Source organism: Stenella coeruleoalba (assembly GCF_951394435.1).
Source record: "Stenella coeruleoalba genome assembly, chromosome: 14".
Taxonomy (NCBI): domain Eukaryota; kingdom Metazoa; phylum Chordata; class Mammalia; order Artiodactyla; family Delphinidae; genus Stenella; species Stenella coeruleoalba.
In genome coordinates, this window is record NC_137160.1 from 12529457 (window position 1) to 12552646 (window position 23190).

The window sequence follows — 23190 nt, forward strand, 5'->3', positions numbered from 1 at the left end:
TTGCTCTTGAGTGTGCAGCAAGCATGCACATCCCACACCAAAGCATCGGAAAAGCCCTGGAGCTAGAAGCAAAGGGAGAGGAGGTGCTGTCAGGGTGCCATGCACAAAGTTACTTAAAGCCTGTGCAGAACTGGTAGCTCACTAGCGTCTAGATTCAGAGGTGGGGAGACAGAATTTGAAGTAGCTCACAAGAGGGGTCCAACACGTCTAACCCATGACACAGCCTGCTGGTGGGTTTGGGAGAAGAGCTGCCCTCCAGTTTCCTTACGTGGGCACTAGCTGTTCGAAAGAAGCCCATATTCTAGTGTATTCCTCCTGGCCTAGGTTTTCCTGGGGCAGCACCCCACACTGAGAGTGCAGCAACCCTTGTGATTAGGTTGTACATCTCTGTCTCATTCTCAGGACCAGGATCGGAAAACCCATTGTTGGCTCATACTTAATCCTGGCTTTCATCCAATCTTTATCTGCCATACATATTTGGTTCTCCATCTGCCTGAATCCTTCTACTTTCTCTCAATATTTTTTGGGCCTCGGGTGAGGTGAGAGGGTGGGCCTCCTAGCCTCGGACACGGAGCATGGGCTGGAGAGCAGAGCACAGGCGGGATTTCTACCTCTCCCTCTCCCTCACCTTGGGCAGGTACCCACTAGTGTCCCCCGTACCTGATAGCCTTCTTCAGAAGTTCAAGGAGGAGAATTTCAAGAAGGAACCTGGAGGTAATTAGGAGGGCATAAGTGATCTTAGTAAAGTGTGCTTGAATGGTGTTCCAAGCGAAGGATCTAGGATGCAAGGCACTGCAGAACAAATTCAACAAGAACCCTCCCTTGACGTAAAGTTGTGACATTTGACAACGCTGGAGGAAGCAAAGCTGAAGAGGTTTTATATCTGCAACTTTAGCCGATTCAGACAGGGGAAAAAACACAATGAATGGTATGTATCCACAGCCTTCCTGCCCCCCTGTCTTCCCAGAGGAAGGAGATCAGAAGAGCAGTTGAGACAGGACCACCTCTGTGGCTTCAACAGGGACAATGGGTACGAAACAGAGAAGCAAAAGAGTTACTGTGGAACTGAGAGCCTCTGGTGGGATGAAACCAAAAGCAGAATGGATTTGGACAAACAGGAGCCTACTTAGACTGACTTAGTTTTTCCTGGACACTTAGATGGGAGCACCTGCTCTACGTGCGGGAAATGGCAAGGGGCCAAGCAGGTTGATTTGGAGGAGTTTTCATTTGCCTTGTGAATGTCATCCCCATTTTTAGGCTTGTAAACTTTAACAATTAAAAATACAGGATGCCCGGTTAAATTTGAAATTCAGGTAAACAGTGAATAATTTTCTAGTATAAATATATCCTAAGTATTGTATGGGAAATATTTATACTATGTCGAATTCATATTTACACTAAAAAATGTTTTCATTGTTTATCTGAAATTCAAATTTAACTGGGTGTTCTGTGTTTTATCTGGCAACCCCACCTCTCTGACTTTTTCTTGAGAGACTGTAGTAAACAGATAAACTTACTGACGTTTATTTGAACTAGACACAGAATTAAGAAAGGTCCGCAAAGCAGCCTGATGTGACTCCGGGTACTAAATTTATGTACTAAAGGGAAGAAAAAAATGGACAAGTGGCTAGCCGCCCCTGCCCCAACACAAGAGTGGAGTAGAGAGGATGGTTACGTATTTAAATAAATTTGCACATAGAAGGATTAAAAGTTTTGTCGAGATTGTTCACGCCTCGTGGTCAGGGACTATGTCTTTTGCTAAATGCCTGACATTTAGTAAGCATGCAATAACCATTTGAGAAACTAAACTGTTCATCTTTTTATTGAGTGGAGGGGAAAGGGATGCGCTTTAGATTGGGATGAGGCAAGAGATGAAGGTTTGCAAGGGCTAGTTTGGAAAACTGAAGAAAATCCTGACCAAGAACATACACAAGGCTTCTTCACCAACCGTCAGTTGAGGTTGGAACCCCACGTGATTCGTAACATAAAGGGAGAATAATATTGCAACAAGTACATTTTGCTGTGATTCATAATTTCCCACCTCCCAGGCTTCCCAAATCCTTCGAATGTAATCCCCACAACCAACCTCCATTTTTTGCCAAAGTTTCAGTCTTCTTTCGGGACATGTTTAAAAAGACAGGACTCTTTCAATGAAACACTAAACACTTACTTTCCCATCCATAAAGCAACTCTTTCAAAAGAATCCACATCACTTGACAATCAAGAGCTTTCAAACAACACCTACAGCGCTTTCCACTTAGTCAGAATAGCTCTTGACAAAGACCCGGTGGCAACAAAATGGGAAGAGTGTGAAGCACAGACCCAAGAAAAATAATTGAGAATGCTTCTGTCTTATATTCCAGGATGCACAGAAAGAGCCTCTCAACAACAAGAAGCAACTCTCAGTACCAGAAGGTGGATATTTCAAGTCTTGGCTAGGCCTCGATACTTTAGTCTGTACACTTACAATAAGTCAAGAGGAATTCACTACTTGAAACGTAAACTAAGAGAGAATAGGTTTTTTTTTAATTGTTTTTGAAAATTGTATGTCTCATCAAAAGACACTATTAAGAAACTGGGCAAACCACAGGTTGGAGGGAAATATTCACAAGGCACATACCTGGAAAGGTGTTTGTATATAGAATACACAAAGAACTACAACCCAAAAAGTTAAGGATGAATCAAATGGACAAAGTATGTGTACAAGCACTTCACTGAAGGATATGTATGAATGGCCAAAAAGTATATAACAAAGTGTTCAGCATCATTAATCATCAGGGAAATGCAAATTAAAACACAAAGACATACCACTTCACAGCCATTAGAATGAGTAAATAAAAAAGAGTGACTACACGAAATATCGACGAGGCTGTCTCCTAGGCTGCTGGCGGGAATGTCAAGTGGCACAAGCACTCTGGGAAAAGTGCTGGATTCTTAAAAAGTTAAACAGGTATCTCGGCTAGGATCCAACAATTCCTCTCCAAGGTATTTATCCAAGGGAAATGAAAACATATGTCCACAATAAGCCTTGTACCGGAATGTTGATGGCAGCTTTAAGCATAAGAGCTAAGCACTCGAAGTCCATCGAGAGGAGAAAGTATAAACAAACTGTGGTGCATCTATACACTGGAACACGACACAGCATTCAAAAGGAACAAACTACTGGTGGTACACACATCGCTGGATCAATCTGAAAAGGATTATGCTCAGTGAAAGAAGCCAAAACAGAAAACAAAAACTAATATATAGGCAAGAGCATATGGTAACAAAAATCAAAACAGTGGTTGTACCTCTAGGGGGAGGTTGACTGGGAAGGGGCGTGAAGAAGCTTTTTGGAGCCATAGAAATGCTTCATTTCTTGATAGGAGTATCGGTTGCATATGTGCAGGCACTGATCAAAACTGATTAAACTGACTGATTTGAGCCTTTCACTATACATCAGTAATAGTGTTGTATTTTTTAAATTAATTTTTATTGGAGTATAGTTCCTTTATAATGTTGTGTTAGTTTCTGCTGTACAGCAAAGTGAATCAGTTATACATATACATATATCCACTCTTTTTTAGATTCTGTTCCCATATAGATCGTTACAGAGTATTGAGTAGAGTTCCCTGTGCTATACAGTAGGTTCTTAGTCGTTATCTATTTTATATATAGTTGTGTGTATATGTCAATCCCAATCTCCCAATTAACCGTTTTTATTTTGAGATAATTGTAGGTTCACTCACATGCCGTGGTAAGAAATAACATAGTTTCTGTGTATCCTTTACCCAGTTTCTTGAAATGATAACATCCTGCAAAACTCTAGTACAATGTCACAACCAGGATGTTAACCTTAACAAAGTCAAGGTACAGAATATTTCCACCACCACAAGGATTCCTCATGCTGCCCTTTTAAAATCATACTCACTCCACCCCAGTCTCATCCGTAAACGCTGGTAACCACTAATCTGTTCTCCACTTCTGTAGTTTTGTCGTTTCAATCATGTCATATAAATGGGGTCATACAGCATATAAATCTGTAGGAATTGCCATTTTTCACTGGAGTTTCATCCAGGTTGTTGCATTTATCAATAGTTCAGTCCCTTTTATTCCTGAGTAATACCCATCATATGGGTGTACCACAGTATGTTTAACCACTCACTGGTTGAAGGACATCTGGGTTGCTTACAGTTGGTAGATATTACGAATAAAGCTGCTATAAATATTTATGCACGAGTTTTTAGGCGAACATAAGTTTTCATTTCTCTGGGATAAATGCCAATTTCTGGGTCACATGGCAAGTTCATGTTTAGTTTAGGGTTTTTTTTTTTTTTCTAAGAGACTGCCAAACTGGTTTTCAAGAGTGGCTGTACCGTTTTGCATTCCACCGGCAATGTATAAATGATCTAGCTCTCCACATCCTTACCAGTATTTGGTGTTGTTGCTACTTTTATTTCAGGCGTCCTGATAGGTGTGTAGTGATATCTGTTTGCAGTCTTTGTTTACATTTCCCTAACTGTTAATGATATGGAACATCATTTCATGTGCTTATTTGCTCTTTGCATATGCTTTTCCTTGAAATGTCCTTTCATGTCTTTGCCCATTTTCTACTTGGGTTGTTTTTGAATGTTGAGCTTTGAGAGGTGTTAATATATTCTAGAAACTACTGAATTGGATACCTGGTCTTTTCATCTCCTTCATATGGACTTTCACAGAGCAAAAGTTTTAAATTCTGATGAGGTTCAGTTTTTTTCCTTTTATGGATTATGCTTTTGATGTCAAGTCTGAGAAAGTTTTGCCTAGCCCTACATCCCAAATGTTTTCTTTTTTCTAAAAGTTCTATAGTTTTATATCTACATTTAAGACTATAATCCATTTTCAGTTAATTTTTATATGAGGTTTAAGTCAAGATTCTTTCCTTTATTTTTGAGAGGTGTGTCCTACGGATGTCCAATTTCCCCATCATCATTTGTTGAAAACACTATCCTTTTTCCATGGAATTGCTTTCAAACCTTTGTCGAAAATCTACTTTGTCAGAAATACCACATGGTCATGATTACTCTACCTATACAATGTCTTACAATAGGGTAGACTGGTCTTTCATATTTTATTCTTCCTCTTCAAAATACTTAGTTTAAAATACATCTCCAAAGGGTGTTAGGCTTAAGTTTAATTTTTTAAAAAATAATACTCTTTCAGGCAGAATTTACAAACCTGGAAAAAGTTGCTAAATCTTAGTGGCCCTGACACAGTCAAGAAGCACCTGGAAAATATATTGCAAATCCTAGTTTCTTGCACCCGGAGAGGATTTGGGCATTGGCATTAGGACCTCAACCACAAAGCTTCCCTCTGCCCACGGTAGAAATTGACTTGAAATATTTCTTGTAGGGCTTCACCAGTTCCACGCAAGTCAGGGCATGAATGGAAGAAGGCTCTTGTGGTTCCCTAGTAGTTCATGTGTATAAATTACTTCTCCAATGTTGTGATTTCTTACCCTGGTGGCCCCCAGTAAACCTCCTGATATTCATACCTTCTGTAGTCTCTTCCCCTGTGGCTTGCTTTAAACGTTAGAATGTATCAAGAATGATGTTTTGTACTATATATATATATACTGAAGTCAATTCTTTCTTTCCTATATATTAGCAAGGAGCAATTGGAATGAACCCTAATGTAAACTATGGAGTTTATTTAATAATATGTCAATACCGATTCGTTGAATGTCACAAACGTACCACAATAATACCAGATGTTAAGAATAGGGGAAACTGTGTGAGGAGGAGACAAGGGTATATGGGAACCCTCTGCTAATTATCCTTTATCCTAGGAAATAACTCTTTTGCCATCTACAGCCCCTAACTTTCATTCAGCTGCCTTTCACTAGAGTGGTGGGAGATTGGGTCTGAAATGAAATGGGACATCCGTGGTGCTAAAACTACATATATTTGATGCATCTGTGGAACCACATTAAACCCTCCTCTGATAACCTCCAGCCCTGAATTTTAGAACATACCTGTTGGTTTGACTTCCCAGGGCTGATCTGCTTCCTGAGTTTCTCGGTCTCTCAACAAATCCCCTCCACCCTAGCCTGGCACCGCCCTCTCCATTTCCATATTCCTTAGAGACTGCAGTCCACAGTGTTTGTGTCAGTGGGGTTGGGAGGCAAAGTTCAGCTTCTCAAAGAAAGTCTTCCCCAGGAAATACACAACTAGACACGTGGGAGTTATGTACAGGTGTGCTGTTAGTTTTAGGTTTTCAACCTGTGTACTGAGTGATGCTGAGAGCAGGAAATAGTGAACATGATGTGCTCCTATTATCAGAGGTTTGTGTATACAATAGAGTCTTATTTGGAGAGTTTAAAAGTAAAGGAACATTTCCAGGGCTAAGATCCAAAAGGGAGCATCTGGGGCAGGAAGGGAAAAAGGTTCTTTTTAGGGGATGTGATGGGTGGAGGTTGGTATTCAGATCACAGAGGAAATGCACGGTCACTAAGCAGTTTAATTACTGTACTCTTTTTTAGAGAGATAAATATAAAATGTTTAACATATCCACTTGTAAAATGAAAAAAGATTCAGAACAGAATACTTGATTTAATAAGCATAAGGATACTAAAAATTTCTACAGTACAACCAGGCAATAAAAAAAAGGGTAGAAGGAGCAGGAAGTCAATGTGGAGGGATTTAAACAGAGAGATAAGGGGGAGGGGAGAGAAGGGAGAAGATGCGAGAGCTGGAGGAATAGAGGAAAGGAACAGTGGAGCTACAGGCTCCGGAAAGGTTTGGGGAAGAAGGGACCACGTCCCTGGTGTCCCTCTGATTGAGGTCACGTGACTAGTCCCATTTCCTGGGCAATCTTGAGAAAATCCTCTGGGCCTCACTTCTTGGGTTGCAAATCAGACAGTTGGAGCAAATGATTTTCTTGAGTGCCTTCCCCATGCTGCTGTCGTCCCATCTCTGAGACCTGAAGCTGGCCCCATGCAGTGGCCACAGCGCAGCAGACCTACTAAAGAACTGGTGCCGTTTGTTTTGCTGAATGTTTAATTTGCTTGTAGACTTTTCAGCCTTTAAGTATATTCTGTAATTTATTTTATTCTTGCTGCTGATTTAGCTTCTAAGGGCCTTTTCAGTTCCAAGACTCTATGATTCTGGAGCCAGTGGTTATCTGAGTACCTGCTTCTCTGAGGTTATGGTACCAGCTATTTTTAATGCTATGAACCAGGCAAGAAGATCTGTATATTGTTGAATCCTGAAATCCTCTAACTATCCCAGGTAAGAATGTCAGAAGATTGCTCTGTTGCCTAACTGGTTGCTTCACAGGATGAGGCAAACTAGGGTTCCACTCAAATGTGGAATCTAATTTTTAAAAAATGGTACAAATGTACTTATTTACAAAACAGAAACAGACTTACAGACATCGAAGACAAACTTATGGTTACCAAAGGGGATACCTGGCAGAGGGGGAGAGATAAATCGGGAGCTTGGGATAAACATACACACACTACTATATATAAGATAGATAACCAACGAGGACCTACTGTAGAGCACAGGGAACTCTACTCAATATTCTGTGATAACCTATATGAGAAAAGAATCTAAAAAAGAATGAATATTTAAATAAATTAATAAGTTAAAATATTAGGAAAAAATGTCCCTGCTTCTAGCACTCTGTTAGAGACCCATTACTTAACCCACTACTAAGTCATAGAAAGTGACTAAGAACCCACTGCAGGGAGAATGGGTCACTGAAAAAGCCTACAGATATGATGGTCAAACATACTATGTAAACATCCCTTAATTCAAATTGAATCTTCAAGAAGCATTCATCCAAATATAAGCAGCCCACAACCCATTATTCCTGTTTACTGCTAGCCTTGGTGCACAGGGACAAATCTCTCTGTGTTCCAAAGATACACTTATTCTACTGAAGCGTTAAGAGAGCCCCATAACAGAAGAGATAGGAGGAAATGTCATTTTACTGATAAGATGGGAAGTTACAGAGTAAAATTTTAACTAAGGAATTTAATAAGACCTTTGTTAATATAAAATATCAATCAACCCAAATGTTAAGTATCAATTACAATTAATTGGAGGGAAGATCTGTATGAATGGCACTAGAGCTGGGAGATGGGAGAGAGGATGGCACACAGAGCTGGGTGGGAAGGAAGGGACAGGTCATAAGCTGAGAGAAATGCACTAGGGATCTCCCAGACTGAAGTTACTGCTGTGGATGGATGAGAGTGTCTGTGGTCGATCCCTAGGAAAAGCTAAAGCCTGCCCTTAAGGGTGGCCATGTTACCCAGAAAGTCAGAGCTGGGGAGGAGAGCTGAAGATAGGATTTCAAGGAAGAGGAGTCAACAACTGACAAATCATTCAGCAAATTCACTGTAAAGACTGAAAAGGGGGCCATCAGGAAGCTCTTAGGAAATCACTGTTGGGCTTTAGCAGGAAACTTTAAGAAGTGTAACGGGGTTAGACTAGAGTGGATACGGAAACAGATGAAGAATCTGCCCTCATCTGGGTAAACCTCAGCCTGAAAGACCAACCACAGACATTGTCAGTGTGTCGCAGGGTTTCTATAGACAAACGACACATGAAGCAGATGGCTCTCGAAGCTAATCATCGATCACAAATAGGTGTTATATAACACCCAGCAACATTTCTACATTTCTCCAGCACGCATGTCCCCTGCATTCCCAGGATAGCATTTCAATGATCAGTCTCCCATCTTTCCCATCCACAATGCACAAATGTTAACTAGTCTTCCTTTGCCAAAGTACGTTTTTCTCCTCCAGATATTATGTTTGAGGACCTACCCTTTCTGATACTTGAATATCTGGCTCATTTATGTTCACTGCTGTAGGATAGTTCATTGTACAAAATTAGGGTATTTATTTCCCTTATTATTCTATTAATAAATGTCTAAGTTGTTTCTACTTCTTGCCCCTGCCAACAGTACTGCAATTAACCCACAATACATGTTTCCTTGAGCACAGCATGTGAGTATATACAGGGTATATGTTTAAATAGAGAATTGCTGAATCTTAACCACATTCTGCCTAGTATTACCAAGTTACTTGTACTAAGAAATATTTGCATCAGCATTTTATCAGTAATTCTCTTCTACATCACGCCAATCCTTAGTTTTTAAGAACTGTCAGCATTTCTGCTGTTAATCTCACTGTGTTGTATTAATTGCATTTTCCTGACCTAGAAAGATTAAGCATCTCACTACCGTAAACATATACATGTCTTTTAGGACTTATTTGTCAAGATCCATGGAAACTGTTTCTCAGATTTCTGCCGAATGACTTCCCCACGCCCATCATAACAAAGCAGCTGATCCCACAACTTGTCACAATAGCTACTAAGCACCACAGCCTCCGACGTCCCAACACCCGTCTTACACCTGCACTCCACGTCTTGCCTCCATCCCTGATAATTTGGTGCTACATGTGCCTTACACCAGTGCCCCATGTCCTCTCAGCACACTTCTTCTCAATATGGGACCAACCTGATCCCAAAAATTCCATCCCAAGATGTTTTTCCCAAAGCCATTTACTTACCGTGATAGTCAAGGCTCTAGCAGAAAACAAATGACACAGTCCAATTGGGTAATTCAGGAAAGTTTCACAAAGGGACTATCCAAAGTATGGTCAGGGCTAAGAGAAACCAAGAAAGGATGGTGAAGCACCCCAGGGCTAGCAAGAGTGGGGGGACATTGCCACCCCTAGACGCGCATGGCAAGGGCAGGAATGGTGACCAAAACCCAGAGAAGGTAGCCGTAGCTGCAGAAAAGCCGCCCGATAAGATCTGCGGCCTTTGGTAAAGAAATGCAGCCTCCTCTTGGCAACCTCGCTGAGAGGAAGCCGGGTGACCGAGCGCCCTGCGCTCACCCAGCTGCGGGTCTGCTCCTGCTTCCTCCCACAGGCCACGTGCAAGGTTCCCTAGAGGAGAAGGACCTGGATTATGTCTCCCTACATCTCTGCCTCCTAGGGCCAGGGGAGGTTGAGCCAGTGAGGGGTGAAACTGGAGAAGCAAAATAAAATCCCCAGCACACCATATCCCATGTAATGGAATTCCTTCTTCCCTCTAGAACGTTCTGCCCCCACTGGTACTCCAGAGACAGGCGTCAGCCACAATTAATATCACTTTATATGTAGAACATCTTCAAATAGAAATTAAACATCATGGATCTAATTTTTTTAAGGGTCAAAAAAGTTTTTGTTTTTTTTTCCCACAAAGGAGGAGATTCAACTAGAAGAGAGATGTAAAATGAAACAAGAATAAATTCAATTGTTGCCAATAAAATGAAAGTTTTCCAGTCGCCCAACACTGGGAGCAGTTGGGATGAAGTGGAAAACCTAAAAGGTGGAGAGGCAACAGATTACTTAGTGGATATTAAGGGGTAACATACAAGTTGGTAGGTGGGCACAAGGTGAAATACCTGGAGGGCCAGGAACTTAAACTAAGGCTTTGGGACAGGGAAAGGACAACGGCTAGTAAAGGCAGTGGGAATCAAAGAAAGAGAAGACCATGTTTCCTGGCGTCATGGTATGGAGATAGGGTAGTAAGGAGCTGTCCCTGAGAAAAGGTCACGGAACAGGAAGTCATGGGGAAAATTCGTATTTCAGGTAAAGCAAGAAGGAACAGGGACAGTCCTACAAAAAAGGAGTGCCTGAACTCGTTTTTCTGGGTAGCAGAACAGGAGTGCCAAGATGAAACAGGGTGACGATTTGTAAGAGATCAACAAGGAACAGCCTTGGATTTGATCGAAAGCATGGATTAGGATGACTGTCTTGGATGGAACTGGAAACGTGGGAATGGGGGGGAGGGGGGAGGTTTTATGAATTTGTCTCCGTCTTCCTTGATAAACCCACGTATGAGACCAATTCCCTAACTAACATCTTGTTATATCTCACTGCAGTTGGTTCTCCTCTGAGAAAATTAAAGCCAAGTTTATTAACCCTATTCAGATGTTATTCAATGTGTACATATCTATGTCCGTATCTGTAGAGAATATAGTAATTGGCAGATATGCTATTGTTGGATGCTTGAAGGATCCTCTCACCTAATCAGTTTGCCTGCAGACAGGCACATACTTGGTAAGGAAGAAGAAATAAGATGCTCCCTAGGATTTGCAACTTAATAATGCTGACAAGTCTTCACGCCCTTCACAAGGAAGTAAGGTTTAGGAAAACAGAGAAACTAGTTCTTAATGAACAGATAAAGGTATTAGAAATAGCAAGATGTTTTCTGAAGGTGTGCTTGCCTCTTGAATTTTAATAGGTTCCTGGATTCCTGGAACCAATGATGTTGGTGTATATTTAGAAAATTCCCAAAGACATAAGTTAGAAATTACTGACCTGCAAAATCTTCTGATAATTGCTGAGGCTTCTGCAACACTGAATGACATCAGGGTGTCATAACCGTGTCTGTTCCATGCCAGGAGCACTTTTCAAAGACGGGGGAAAGAGTATGATATGGTTTCTATTTGAAGCAGCCCAAGATCTCTATAAATTTAACCAAACTCCTGGCCCTTGGCAGTTAGTGTCTCTTCCTCAAAGCCAAACTCTACATGAAAAATCTTGAAAGTTTATTCTCGGAATTTAGTCCTAGTTGAAAGTTCCCTTGAAGACCAATTTATCCTACTTTGTCTCCCTATTTCTTCCTCCAGGCCCAGGCTGAGCTTCTTGCTTCTGTCTATGGGGGTCAGATCCCTTTCTCTTTTAGCCCAAAGAAACCCATCCTGTTCCTGCTCCAGGGACCTCCACTCTCTCTGGGACAGTGGTCTGTGATGCAACCTTGACTAGAAGTTCCTATTCCTCGTGTTTGTCATTTTTCATCCTGGATCTTTTCTCTTCCCGTTTCCTTCTATTTCTGGACTTCACTCCTATGTCCTCACTCAGCCCCACCCGGTCTCAGCTCAGGGATCTTTGACCTACAGTATCACTCAGGGGTCACTGCACACATATCGACAGCGGAGCCCTAAGAGCAGCAGTGCTGGGGGCTGGGGGATCAGGCAGAATCATCTTTCAGGTTGAGAAACACAGATCTCCTCTTCCCTTCACCTCGCGTCTCCATCTACTGTGCTTCTGGGACCTTGTTGCAGGTGAATCTTCCTGTGAATGAGCGACGTGCTGAGACTACAGACCCTGTTCCTGGCAGGTGTTAAAAAGGACCAAGGACAGTAACAAGTGCTGGAGACGTGCAGAGAATCAGAACTGCATACACACGTGCTGCCAACATAGTCTGGTGGGAATATAAATGGTGCAGCTTCTGGGGATGGCAGTCTGGCAGTTCTTCTAAATCAAACATAGACTTGCCATTGACCCAGGGTCTCACTCGTAGGTAAATGCCTGATAAATTAAAACACACGTCCACACTGAAATTTCTGCATGAGAGTTCACGTCGGCATTATTCACAATAGTACACCAAACCCAAATGTACATCCACCCATGAATGGATTTTTTTAAAAGTGATATTTCATACAATGGTGCATAATATAGTCATATAAAGAAATGCGCCATTTTATACTACAACATGGATGAACCTTGAGAGTATTATACTGAGTGAGAGGAGCCTGATAGAAAAGGCCACATTCTGTGCAATCCCATTTATATGAAATACACAGAATAAACAAATCCATAGAAACAAGAAGTAGATTTTAGTGGTTTCCAAACACCGGGGGGAAGAAAGAACTATGTAGGGAGCTTCCCTGGGGAGAAATGAAATTATTCTGGAAAAGATCATGGTGATGGTTGCGCAACTTTGTCACTGGCCTAAAAACCAATGACTTATACATTTTTAAAAGATGAAACTTACACTACAGACATTTCTTGGGATCTACGGGGGACTGATTCAAGGACACCCCAAGGATTCCCACATACAGGAATGCTCAAGTACCTTATATAAAATGGCACATAACCTACATACATTCTCTCTACACTTTAAATCATCTCTCGATTTCTTATAATACCTAGTACAATGTAAAGGCTACGTAAAGAGTCGTAGATACAAAGTAAAATAGTTGCTGGTGTGGGGCAAATTTAAGGAGTGTTTTTTGGAACTTTCTGGAATCTTTTCCAAATATTTTCCATCTGGTTGACTGACTCTGTGGGTGCAGAACCCATGGATGTGGAGGGCTGACTGTATGTGAGTGATATCTCTGTCGGAACGTTGGTCCACAGTACAAACATCCCACACCAGTGGTAGGGGAGATATTGGGCTAGATACCCTGGAAATGCATCTCCCCCCTGACAGCCATGCCACAGGGAACAGTGTCCTCTGGAGAAAAACACTTTCTTTTCTCCATCTTCTTTTCCCCTCTCAAAGTGATTCATTTCTACTAAATTCCAGCTGGATAGAGCAGTGTGAGGGAATGGAAGGTGAGCACAATTTGACACTCTCAGTCACACCCACAGAGGAAAACACCCCAATCCCATTCCCCACTCAAAGCTCCTGGTGGTCTCTGGATGGAGCCCTAAAAGAGTGTCTGAACCCTAGCCTTCCCTCCTAGTGACTGAGGGGCCCACACAGGAGCATTTGGGGGACCCATTCCCACCACCTCACATTTTGTGGGAGGACATTATCTCTTTTGAAAGTTCAGAAGAAACAGGTTCTTTTCATTTAAACACAAGGAGTTATGTCACTAAAAGAACAGAGTCTGTCCACAGACTACCCTGTGGGGAGTGGATACACACACAGCTTCCTGAACCAGCTACCTGCCTGGATACCTCACCTGTGCAGTTCACTAACTTAGAAACCTGGGCTTCTGTTCAGCCACTCTGTGCCCCATTTCTGTCATCGGTGAAATGGGGAAAACAAAGGGATCTGCCTGAATAAGGTGTTAAAGAGGGAAATGAGTGAATACATACCCCCCTCAGTAAAAGTCAACAGTTTTTAATATTATTCTGCTATGAGAATGCCATGCCCCTGAAGAGAGTACAGCTCCAGTAATAAGAGACTTAACCATGGCATTCAAAAGAACTCTTTCTCCTGCTTTTTTCTCACAGGCATTTGACACTGTTTTCAAGACCACGAATTTGAAGATGGCATAACGAATAGCAGGCTAACCAAGAAATGTCATAATTCTAGAGTTCAAACAGTTTATTTTTCTGATACATCTTTGTACAAAAAATTGGAATACTGCCACCAAAATGGCCCCTGTTTGGATCCATTGTCCTTCTCACTGAGAGCTGATTACACTGCAGGGAAATGAGCTTCCCACTGACCTTAGAAGTCATTGGCCATCTGGGATTGGCTGCAAGGGGCATGGGGGTCACAGGGGGGACCACAGCCAAGGTCCAGCCTTTAAGGGAAGGCAAATGATGCCTGTTCTGCACCTACTGCTGAGACACTTCACCAGTATCTCTTAAGCTGAGAATTGGAACTATTTTCCTGGTTATACAGAATAATTCTTAAGGAAATGGTCGGGTTGGAGAAGCCCTTTCAGAACATAAACTAGAAAATGTCAGCTTTTTAATTGTTGGTGTTAGAAGTGTTCTTAAAGACAATTCAACATGTAAGACAAGAAAGATATTCTAAGGGTTATTTCTGGTGGGGCGCAGTAGCTCAGGGCACGTGAAGAAGTTAGAATTTAACTTTATTCTCCTTGGCGCTAGAAAGGCACCTACATGCATTTCATATGAGCCAGTGATCGCAGATCACAATTTCTTCTGCAGGTGAAAAGGACGCACGAGAATAAAACAATAATCTTACGTTTACTCATAGAGGCTTCGTGCTCATGAAGCTGATGAGTAGCCTGGTGAAGAAATCAGAAGCTGCTTTACTTGAAATACCAGCTGCTGTGAAGGATGGGAGGCAGCAAGAGAGAGGTATATAGTCCAGACCTGACGATTCGCGGCACATCAGCTCACAGTCTGTCTGCCCACCTCTGCTTCCTTCAGGCTCACAGGTAAGTGCTTCCAGCAGCTCTGCTTTTCACTACGTGAATCCTTCCTGAAAATAATGACAATGATGTGTGTTACATCATTTATCTAATTTGTTTTGTCTGATTGTATTTTATTCTTTAGCCAGGACAGAAGTAAAACAATTTTTCATTTCCTTTAATCTTTAGGTTATTTATTTCCAAAAACCAAATGCTCCCTTAGGAGGAAGTGTGTTTGGGAGGGTAGGATGTCCAGTACCCACAGATCCCTCAAGAAAAAGGCATAGAGGTGCCTCATGAGAGATGGTGGGATGTTACACATCAATCTTTGTCTTTGATCTGTTATAATGCATTTTCTACCCAGTCTTAGTACAGCCAGTAAGGAAGAAAAGATAAAGATATTCTATTAGTTTTCACAAAAGTTTTCTTTTCCTATTTTTTTTTTTTTTTTTTGCCACACCACACGGCATGTGGGATCTTAGTTCCTTGACCAGGGATCGAACCTGCGCCATCCTGCATGGGAAGTGCACAGTCTTAACCACACTGCCAGGGAAGTCCCCACAAAAGTTTTCTTTAAATACTATTTCGATAGTCTTCTAATTATGAAGTGTATACATGTACATTGAAAAAAGCTTTAAAAGTAAAAGGAAGGAAGCTATAGTTTTCAGAATCCCACAACCCACATATAAGGCATTTTTTATGAAAATTTTATTACAGACTAACCTCCCTTTCAGTAAACTCATTATAAAATAAATTTGATGCTTCTGCAGGAGTTCCAGACTACATCAAGCCACCATGAGTTCACTCGGGGAAGGAATCATCCACTTTGCAGTCGACCTGTTCCAACAGATCAGAAAATTAGAGAAGGGAAATATCTTCTATTCCCCTTTGAGTATCATGTCTGCCTTAGCCATGACTTCCTTGGGGGCCCGAGGAGACACTGCATCAGAAATCCAGAAGGTAGGTTTACATTTACATTTACCAGTTTGTCCTGGTTTCCCTGTTGGCTTCTGTGCAGATGATCACAGACCTGGCTGTCCCCAGGGGTAGCACAGGAAGCTGCAAACCTCCCCAGGACTGGGCGGGCACAGAGCTGTGGGAGCATATGCTCTCCCCCAGCTCTCCGCCCCATCTCTTCCCTGTGCCTAGACTTCCTTTGGGAGCTGGGATGAACCCTACAACTGCCCAGTGACCACAGGTGAGGCTTTAAATGGTAGAGTTCAGGTAGAAGTGGTGCGTTGACTAAAATCCATGGGAGACATCTTTACATGTTTGCTCAGCAATGAACAAAAAATGAATCAGGATTCTTTGAACTGGCTGGTGATCAACCAGCTTTGTGTTTTTCACACGCAGGTTGTGTTTTTCAAGGAGCCAGTGCTTGCACGGAACATTTCTTTGTTCTTTTTCTTTCTTTCTTTTTGGGTTTTTCTTTTTTTTGAATTGGCATTTTGTTTTGATTCTGTCTTTCCTTCCTTCTTTCTTTCTTTCTTCCTTCCTTCTTTTCTTTCTTTTCTATTTACTCTGGGGTACATAGATCTCTAAAGTCTCCTTGTCTCACTCCCCGTCTCCTCCAGGTCCTGCACGCGAATGCAATCGCAGAGAACACAGAAGGAGGAGGAGCTGCAAGAGATCCCGTGAGTCACAGAGCATTGGATCTAGGACATCACATATCCAAGAGGGTCGGAGTTTAAACTGGGACTTTCAGATAAACAGGGAAAAGCCAGTTTTTAGGGGACATCTTAAGCAAAATAGATTGGACAGAGTTGTTTCTCATATCATCTTATGTACTTATTTATTTTATATATTTGTTTTCTTGAAAGAAGAGTAGCATGTTCTTAAGAGCAGTGGTTCTGAAACCCAAAGGAGCTTCAAGCTGAAGAATGTTTTTTTTGCCATGCCATGCAGCTGGCAGGATCTCACTTCCCCAGCCAGGGCTTGAACACAGGCCACGGGAATGAAAGCCTGGAATCCTTACCACTAGGCCACCAGGGAACTCAGGAGCTTCAAATTGTGCTCTTCTGTTCAGGAACGGAGAACGTGGCAAAATACAACTGCTCTGAGCCACAATTTGACGTCATACAAATTAACTAGGAGCAATAAAACGTCTGCTACAAGACATGCAACTACATGTAAAACAGGACAAGAGTGCCTGGATGACAGAAACCCCCATAAACGTTATGTATTATTATTATTATAGAATAATAATAACTATAGTAATCACAATATGTTCCTAAAATTATATGATTTTAATTAACCCCTAAATTAGATTAAGAGCAATAAGCATATGATCAACTATATTTTGGAAAATGATGGAGTGAGAATTATGGTTGGTAGCCTAAATAGTCCAAAACTCTTAGTTAGCAAGTGGAAGGTTCTGGTTGAGATAAGCGTGAGTTGAAAAATTGGCTCTGTCTCCTTGGAGAAGTTTCTTAGTTCTCTGAACTCTCTTGTTTTCGTGTCAGTTGAACTAAAGACTTAGAGATGCTGATGTGCAGCTGTTGGCAGCGTACCAGAGAGACACTGCTCCTACTTCAGAGTGACTGGCATAGCGAACAGCCAAAGAGCACAGTCAAGGGGTCTTAGAAAGTAATCCCTCCAAGGAGTAAAACAGGGCTCCATGTCATAACATAGGGCAATATACAAATTTCATGTTCTCATACAGTTGATGACTGTTAGAGATGCACTATGGCTCTGGCTCTCAAGGAGTTTAAGTTTTAGCTGGTCCCTAAACATTTGAGACAATTAAAACACAATCCAATAGTGGAATGGTGCTGCATCTCTAGTTCGAAAGAGAAAAGGCTGGAGTGTGTTAGAGCAGGAGGAAGAATTACCTGGAAGATTGAATGTAAGGATTATGAAGGGTATTTCTGGTAAAATACACCATATATGGGGAGATAGCAACAAATGTCATCCCTGGGGATACCAAACTCTAGGAACAGAGCTCACAGACCTATGGGGGTGTAGTGTTTACATACAATGAGAGTCTAATGAGCTCACTTTCTGGTGTTTGAAGGTTGAAAGGCCAGGAAATATTCATCATCAATTTCAAAAGCTTCTGACTGAGTTTAAGAAACCCACTGATGAGCTGAACGTAGCCAACAGGCTCTATGGAGAAAAGACTGTTCTGTTTCTTCAGGTAAGTTTCATGACCTGTCACACCTTTGGTCTGCATCCTGGGTCCACTGATCCCATCTCCTCTAATGGGGGAGGGGGAGGCAGAGGAGCCTGGCTGACCCACATGGGGAGCATTTGCCCTGGGGGCATTCAGCTCCTGCCCCGCGACGCCCCCCACTAGAGTGTCCCAGAGCCTGACAACCCACCGGGGAAGTGGGTGTAAGGATTGTTTCAGGTACTCTGTTTGGTCATTACTGAACACAGTTTAATCTGGGAATACCTACATAGTTACTGACAAATTACTCTTAATCCCTCCTTTCTTCCTGCCCATGTCATAGGCATACATGGATAATGTTGAGAAATTTTACCTAGCCAGTGTGGAATCTGCTGATTTTGTCAATGCTGCAGAAGAAAGTCGGAAGATGATTAATTCCTGGGTGGAAAGCCAAACTAATAGTAGGTTATGGGAGAGTCACTCCTTCAAAATCACTGTAGATTCCCCGCTGTGTGTGAGCGCTGTGCTGGACACTGCATGGGGTGCCAGGAGCCGGGGTGAGATGAGATTGCAGGGGATGGAGGCGGGCACTGCAGAGGGTGGAATGGTCCACGTCAGTGTGGAGAGAAACAAGGGGAGCCCGGGAGGGATCCCAGGACCAGCTACCTGGAAACTCAGCTGAGTCTGTGGATGACAGTATCTCTATGGATCCCAACTCTCTGCTCAAACTTCAGGTTGATTCGCATTTTTTCTTTAAATTAGAGGCTTAACGTCTGGATTATGATCCCTAAGAGATAATATTAAAAGGGTTCCCTTATCCTTTGTTAACTGGGAGACGAGCCACTCTCCTGCCAACCACCCTTCTTGCCACCTGCAGCAGGAGCTGCCTGACCACTTCCCCATCCCCGCATCCTGCAGGGATGGCCACAGTCGTCCTCCCCAACCACGGAAGGCGGCTGGATGATGTCTCTATTCTATGAATAATATCCTACCTCCCGTCCTAAATACAGGCCAAACCTACAGCAACTCAATATGGCAAATGAAGACAAAGACACCCCCGGGACATGGTGTCTGAGTCCATGTTTTCGATTCTAGCGTTCATGTCATTTGTCCTAAAGAACATTCAGGCCCATTCCCTCTGAGTGGTGAGTTCAAGTTTCAAAAAATAGAAAGCAAAGAAGAAAGTGAAGAAGAAAAGAAGAATAGAGGAAGGATGGAGGTAACAGGGGAGGGTGGTAGTAATTGAGGGGACAGAGAGGGTGGTAGGAAGGGAGGGAGAAAACTGACCAGTGGAAAGATCAGCTGAAATCAGTCCATCAGAATTCAGTGTGAGATGACTGATGTCACCCCAGAGACCAAACACGTTCCCAGTCAGCAGAAGGGGTGTCTGCATGAGGGCGACTCCATCAGGCTGGCGCCGTGAGGAAAGCTTCACCTTGTGAACAATCGGGCACAGAGTCCCTAATGTGGTGATTTGTGTGAATATTTAATCGTCACTTGTAACTTTCAAAGCATCTTCCAGACAAACCACTTGTGCCTTTCATGACAAACCTTTGATTTTCATTCTTTGCAGAAAAAATCAAGGATCTCTTTCCCAGAGACTCTGTTGATGGATTGACTGTTCTGGTTCTGGTGAACGCAGTCTATTTCAAAGGGAAGTGGCACAAGGAATTTGAGAAAGAAAAAACTGGGGAGGAACAATTTTGGCTGAGCAAGGTATTGTCTATAAATTATGTATATCACATAACATAGCTACACATTCAGTGTGAAATGTAAATATCTAGTGATTAATATAGAGCTGCTGTGGGTAGAAGATAGAATTTGTCAAGGCTTATTTTCTTGTCTTTTTTTTTTAACTTTATTTAGTTGGGATTCCTTGAAGAAACTCTTGTCTCTAATTCACAGATTTCCGAGATCATCTCTTAGAAGGAGGATGTATTTGGTATTACAATAATATTACCTTTCTTTTTGACTTATGCTCACTTCGCATTTTTTTGCCACATGACTTTATTGCAGGATACAAGCAAACCTGTGCAGATGATGAAACAAACCGACCTTTTCAATTTCACGTCACTGGAGGACATGCAAGTCAAGATCCTGGAAATACCGTACAAAGGCCAAGAGCTAAGCATGTTTCTGCTGCTGCCCAATGACGTGGATGGTCTGCAGCAGGTAAAAGCTGGCACCCCCAATGCTGCCTACTCTTGCTTAAATTCCTAGTGAGACACTGCTCTGTGGGCTGCTCACAGACTGGTGCTAGTGGCTGGCAGAGCTCAAGCACACAACAAAACAATAAAACCGATACCTTAGGTGTCACGATATGACACGAATAGTGTTTCTGTACATCACAGGTCACGTTAATATTCTGATGAAACTATGGAATGTCAGTTCACAAAAAATATATACCTAGATACACACATAACTATTTTGCAACCATACGAACCTCTGATATATTCCAGTCCACTCATTTGAAGACAAGGAGATTAACACGCATACATAGGGGACACATAGAAATATTTTCAAGTTCACTCACAAGTAAAATAAGGAAATTAAAAAAAAAAGCGGTTACATATTGCCCACTAATTCACAGTGCTTTTGTAGACGGTGGACAAATAGCTTTATCTTGATGCCCACTTTTAAATTTTGAAGTATTTGGTCCCTAAGTGCTCAGAATGGACCAAAGGCTCATTCAGAGCCTCGTTGCTAAGATTTCAAAAAAGGGGGGGATTAGAGAATTTTCCTGTTAGCATAGTTATAATAAAGTTAACATGTAAAAATACCAATAACAATAGTTGGGATAAAAGGCCATAAGCCGTTACTATAATAGTCGATGATGATGCGGAAGCGGCAGTAAACTCGCCACACTCAAAATACATATCTCGTAACACTGGAAACTGGAAATCCTTAGGGAAAGCGATATGGCAATAAATGTGAAGAGTCATCAGAATATTTCTGCTTCAGCTCGAAATTCCCCATTATCAATGACATTGGGAATCTCAGTCCTAGGATTTTATCCTATAACAACAAGTCTAAACAAGGGAAAAGTTTTGGACAGAAGTGGCTCAAAATAATGAAAAATTTTAAATGAGGAAAAATACATGTTTGTATTACCTTAGGTTAGGTTAGGGACTGACATGCAGTGAATGCTTAAAAGATATTAAGTAAAGTTGTATATACTGAATATCAATTTAATGGTAGTATTATGTAACAATGTAAACTTGATTAGAGAAACATATATCTATACAGGAAAAGTTTACAAATAAATGAAGCAAGAAAAAGGAATAAAAGTAGGCTATACGCTGTAAATGCACTATGTAAAAATTTATGGACGAAAGAACATTGACAAGAGGTTATTTGAAAGTGAAGCACGAAACAGAGAACGAGCCTAAGAAGTAGAGAGCTCATCTTCTACAAATAATTTTATTTAACCATTCTGTTTCATATATGTGTGCATATATATATATATCCATTTGTATAGATATTTATACATATGCATATATTAGTAATGTGTACATATATACATAAAAATAGCAAAGCCATGAAAATATAAGAACATTTATTTGATTATATAATATATATTCAGGACTCTGTTATTTTTACCTCCTCAGATAAAACCCTATCAACTGAATCTCCTGTATTTATGTTTTTACTGTTAAAGGACTTCCACGTTTCAATCCAACGTTAAGGGGGGCTCCGTGTCCGCTGACAATCTTGCCAGTTGTTCCCTTTTTCATTGTTATAGCTTGAAGATCAGCTCACTGCTGAGAAGTTAATAGAGTGGACGAGCCCACAGAATATGAAAGAGCGTGCAATGGAGTTACACTTACCTCGGTTCAAAGTGGAGGAGACCTATGACCTCAAGCCCATGCTGAGAGCCCTGGGGATGGTGGACGCCTTCACTGAGGGGAAAGCCGACTTCTCAGGCATGAGCAGTGAACGAGAGCTGGTGGTGTCGGAAGTCTTCCACAAGTCCTTTGTGGAGGTGAATGAGGAGGGTACAGAGGCTGCAGCTGTGACTGGATCAGTAATCAGTGTAACATCAGTAGTACCTCCAGACAGTTTCCACTGTGACCACCCTTTCCTGTTCCTCATCAAGCACAACAAGACCAACAGCCTCCTCTTCTATGGCAGAGTCTCTTCCCCTGAGATGTGATTAGCCAACGGCTACACTCGGGGCACATTCACAGAGCTGTTCCTGAGCCTTGATTGCTGGAAGTAACAGGTTGTCTTTGATTCATTTTCCTTTCCAAACTCATAATCATCACTAAGCATATACACTAAACCTACTGTATCTCCCCATGGTAACTCCCATGTGGACAAAATGTTCAAGATATAATAAAAGGATATTTCAACACTCTATCTTCACCTGAATTTGAAATAACATAGCTGCTGTTTCGAACATCGTATCTACTATTCAAACCTACTCACCTAGACACCCACATTTATTTGAATTTAAGTGATCTGTGGAACGCTTCATGCCAAAAAGTTTTCCTCTTATAAAACACATTATCAATAATACAGTACTTATTCATACTACTTGTTGCTTTTCCTGTTTTGCTTTCTTTCTTTTCAACAAAGTGCAAGTGGCCTGCCACACATAGGAGAGATAATTCGGAAATATAATAATTTATAAAAAGAAAAATTCAAAACAAGTGTAGAGCATGATGAGGCTGAAGAGGTAGACTGGTACCAGAGCATGAAAGGCTTTGAGTCCATGTTAGGAACTTTGTGTTTTATCTCTAAAGAAATGAAAAGACATTGTAGGTTTGTAACGAAAGTGGGGCCCGGCTGCTCACTGCTCAAAATCCAATAAAGAGGCCAGGTTGGTGGAAAGGAAAGTTTGCTTCAATTTGGACGCTGGCAACCAGGGGGGGAAGGCAGACCCCTGTCCAAAGGCCGACTCCCGCCCTGACAATCAGGGGGCAAGAGCTTTTATACCCAGAGGAAGGGGCTCCATGCAGAAACAGCTCTGATGACAGGCAGCTCTGACAGTCACCGTGAAACTGGTCATGAGGTGGTCTGACCTGTGTCATCTTGATTGTTTTAAGTACAGTTAGTCTTCAGTTCCAGGGTTGGTTTTTTCCCATTTCCTTGAGGTTCTCAGAATTGTGGCAGCTCATGTCACGGCTACAGTCCGGTCACCATGTAGTTAACTTCTTCCACCCGGTGTGGGTTTCAGTATCTATAATACAGCTCACAGGATACGGCTCAGAATA

The 23190-nt window shown here is 41.8% G+C and overlaps 1 protein-coding gene across 5 annotated transcripts in view; it reads left to right on the plus strand.

Annotated features, from left to right (window-relative positions):
• LOC307196769 (serpin B3-like) overlaps positions 1-22381 on the plus strand; it is a 106579-nt gene extending 84198 nt beyond the window's left edge. For all 5 annotated transcript variants that reach the window (XM_079942086.1, XM_079942088.1, XM_079942085.1 and 2 more), the window contains 8 exons: positions 14709-14892; positions 15636-15825; positions 16440-16499; positions 17879-18001; positions 18318-18435; positions 19548-19690; positions 19991-20146; positions 21717-22381. In XM_079942086.1, the coding sequence (XP_079798212.1) occupies positions 14792-14892; positions 15636-15825; positions 16440-16499; positions 17879-18001; positions 18318-18435; positions 19548-19690; positions 19991-20146; positions 21717-22127 (1302 nt within the window). In that variant the 5' untranslated portion in view covers positions 14709-14791 and the 3' untranslated portion in view covers positions 22128-22381. The remainder of the gene's footprint in view (positions 1-14708; positions 14893-15635; positions 15826-16439; positions 16500-17878; positions 18002-18317; positions 18436-19547; positions 19691-19990; positions 20147-21716) is intronic.
• The last annotated feature ends 809 nt before the right edge of the window (positions 22382-23190 follow it).